The 3247-nt window shown below is 46.4% G+C and overlaps 1 protein-coding gene across 1 annotated transcript; it reads left to right on the forward strand.

Annotated features, from left to right (window-relative positions):
- The first annotated feature begins 1652 nt into the window (after positions 1-1652).
- Positions 1653-2722, forward strand: LOC101116122 (melanoma-associated antigen B18). The gene has a single exon (XM_027963272.2). The coding sequence runs from the start codon at positions 1700-1702 to the stop codon at positions 2720-2722; it is 1023 nt and encodes a 340-aa protein (XP_027819073.1). The 5' UTR covers positions 1653-1699.
- The last annotated feature ends 525 nt before the right edge of the window (positions 2723-3247 follow it).

Consider the following 3247-nt stretch of genomic DNA (forward strand, 5'->3'; position numbering starts at 1 on the left):
TATTGTTAAATCAATAGCAAATATATTAAGTGTGAAACTTTAGAAACATTTCCAGTAAAGTCCAGAAGAGGGCATGGAGGTACGGTACCAACTCTACTGTTCAAACCTGGACTGGACTGCAGAGCCAGTATACAGCCATACACAGCAATACCAAAACAAAGTTATGAATAATGAAAAAAGGTAATATGATTCTCTAATTAAAAACCCCAAGGAAACTGGCTGCCAACTATTCAAATTTATAAGAAACTTCAAAAGCTGGTGCAGAAGATCACTATATCAACAGGAAGATTTTTTTTTAAAGGCTGTACCCCGTAGCATGTGGATCTTAGACCCCCTACAGGGACTGAATCCATGCCCCTGCATTAGGAGCTTGGAGTCTTATCCACTGGACCCCCAGGTAAGTCCCAATAGGAGGACTCTTATCACAAAATAAGTAACTAGGATATATAATGGTAAATACATCATTCAAAACAGCAGTGCTATCCAAAAGATACGTCAAAAGAAAACGAACAACAATGCACATGATGTTTATGGAAGTAAATGTAAAAAAAATTACTGACAGACTTAGGTAAAAGAAATCTTACATAGAGCAACATATCTTCTGTTTATTCATGATGAGTAGAGTATTGTACAGTAGTCAATTCCCCTTAAATTATTTATAGATTTATGCCTTGCTTGATTGGTCTGGCACCCTATCAGATTAGTAGCTCACTTACAAAGCATCAAGGTAAGAAACTGAGTGAGGACTGAGGGGAGAGCCCACTCCAAAATAAGAGTCCACAAAGAGCCGTTCCCCCCCCCCCCCCCGCCCACTATCAGTCTTGGTAGGCCCTAGACATGGTTGCTAGGCTCAGGCTACCCCTTACTTCCTGCTGGGGGTTCCGAGGGAAATGAGAACCCTGGTCTGTGGCCAGCTGACTTAGCTCAGCAGAGGAAGAAGTCCCAGGCCCTGTCAGGAGTCAGGTAAGACTCCCTCATGTGAGTTCTGCACGATTTCTCCGCCTGCCAGGACAGACAGGGAGGCCCTTCCAGAACCGATTCCCCCCCGCCCTCAATGCTGGCAAACCTAGTTGGGCGATACCGGAAGTGCTCTCCCTGCCTTCCGCCACGGCAGCCGCGGAGCTCGAGGCTTCAGTTGGAGAGGTGTGGCCTCGTATATCTACAGAGGGACGAGTTCCAGGATTGGACAAGTGTCCAGGTAGACAATCTTTGTTAGAAGTAAAGGGACACACTCCTCCCAGAACTCGGGTGGTCCCGTAGAGCCCCTCCCTATCTTAACTTGCGCCATCCCGACCGTCAACCCCCGAGTGGCTCAAAGTGACCGTTAGGCCCAACACCCCGCTACTTCCACCAGAAGAATTTGTGGGATGGGAAGCCTTGGTCTGAAGGGGAAGCCTCAAGTCAGCAGAAGGAGTCGTAAAAGGACTGGTCAGGAGTCAAGTTCAGTGTTCTGGGTTAGAATTAAGGTGACAAGCCCCTGATGAACAGAGGCGGCCCACAGAGTTCCGTTGGCCTCTGTCTTGTGGGTTTTTAAAACGGTACCCTTAAGGGGATCAACAAAAGCAGTTGTTCTTGGAGCCAAGATAGAAGAATCTCCCTATGGAGGCTATACACGCCTTCTTTTCCTCTGTCTTCTAGGGTGAGCTCTTCATCAACCTTGGCAGCTTGAGCAACTGTCTGCGGTCCCTGACCAGTCATCATGCCTCGGGGTCAGAAGAGTAAGCTCCGTGCCCGTGAGAAACGCCGCCAGGCCCGTACTGAGACCCAGGGCCTAGAGGTTGCTAAGGCCTCTGGGGCAGCAGCAGCAGGAAAGTCCCCTTCTTCGGTTTTTGGGGACAGACCTGAGAATCTGCCTGCTGCTGGGACACCCAGCACTCCTGAGGCACCTGAGGGAGCCACTGGTGCTACTGCAGCTAGTTCAGGCACCAACTCAGCTGAAAATATCAATAGCCCAAAGGCGGAAAGCACAAGCTTCCCCAAGGGCGCTGAGAGCTCACTCAGTGAGATTTTAAATAAGAAAGTGGTTCTGTTGGTGCAGTTCCTGCTGCAGAAGTATCAAAAGAAAGAGCCAATTAGAAAGGCAGAGATGATGAAGTTTGTTATCAAACAGTACAAGAGTCATTACAATGAGATCCTCAAGAGAGCTTCTGATCATATGGAGCTGGCTTTTGGTGTTGATTTGAAGGAAGTGGATCCTACCAGGCACTGCTACACCCTTGTCAACAAACTAGACCTCTCCTATGATTCAGCTCTGAATGAATATGAGCACATGCCAAAGACCGGCATCCTGATGATTGTGCTTGGTGTGATCTTCATGAGAGGCAACTGCGCCCCTGAAGAGGCGATCTGGGAAGTGCTGAATATGATGGGTGTATATGCTGAAAGGAAGCACTTCATTTATGGGGATCCCAAGAAGGTCCTCACAGAAGATCTGGTGCAGCTCAAGTACCTGGAGTACCGCCAGGTGGCCAACAGTGAGCCTCCACGCTATGAGTTCCTGTGGGGCCCAAGAGCCCATGCTGAAACCAGCAAAATGAAAGTCCTGGAGTTTTTAGCCAAGGTTCACGATACCGTCCCCACTGCCTTCCCATCCTGGTATCAAGAGGCTTTGAGAGATGAGGAAGAGAGAGCCCGAGCCAGAGCTGCAGCCAGGGCTCGTACTGCTGCCCTGGCCAGTGCCCGCTCTAGAGCCAGAGCCAGCACCTCCTCCCAGGCTAAGTGAAATTCAAAAAGGTGTGTCAGCATTCTAACAGTGGAGGGCCAGGGTGGGACTGGAGAAGTGTATACCATCCTGGAGTTCCTGGTATATATTGCTAACTTAAAATTTTACCTTTCTCTCTTTTTTTTCTTTTTTAGGTTGAAAAAGAGCAGTAACATTCTAAGCTGTGGATGACCAGGGTGGGCCCACAGGGAAAATTATAATATCATCTTTGTGTTTCTGTTCTATATAGTAAACAAGAGTTTAATCTTTTCTCTTTTCTTTTTCTATTTTTTCCTCTTTCTCTCTCTTCCTTTCTTTCTTTCCTTAATGTTTTCTTTTAAAGAAGATATACATTTCAGAATCTAAACTTAGTGATTTTGGTTACATATTAGATTTAATCTAATAGATTTAATATAAGAGTTTTATTATCTTGCAACATAAATTGGGAAACCTTTAGTATATATTGAACTAGAACAACACAACATGGCATGGTAAAAGGCACTTCTTTGGACATGTGAAAAAATGCAACAGTAAAATTACTGGGAT

The sequence above is a fragment of the Ovis aries genome, chromosome X (genome assembly GCF_016772045.2).
Source record: "Ovis aries strain OAR_USU_Benz2616 breed Rambouillet chromosome X, ARS-UI_Ramb_v3.0, whole genome shotgun sequence".
In the NCBI taxonomy this organism is placed as follows: Eukaryota; Metazoa; Chordata; class Mammalia; order Artiodactyla; family Bovidae; genus Ovis; species Ovis aries.

What these genes read in the sequence shown, in the direction of transcription:
- LOC101116122 (XM_027963272.2), top strand. Translation starts at nt 1,700, where the DNA reads ATGCCTCGGGGTCAGAAGAGTAAGCTCCGTGCCCGTGAGAAACGCCGC.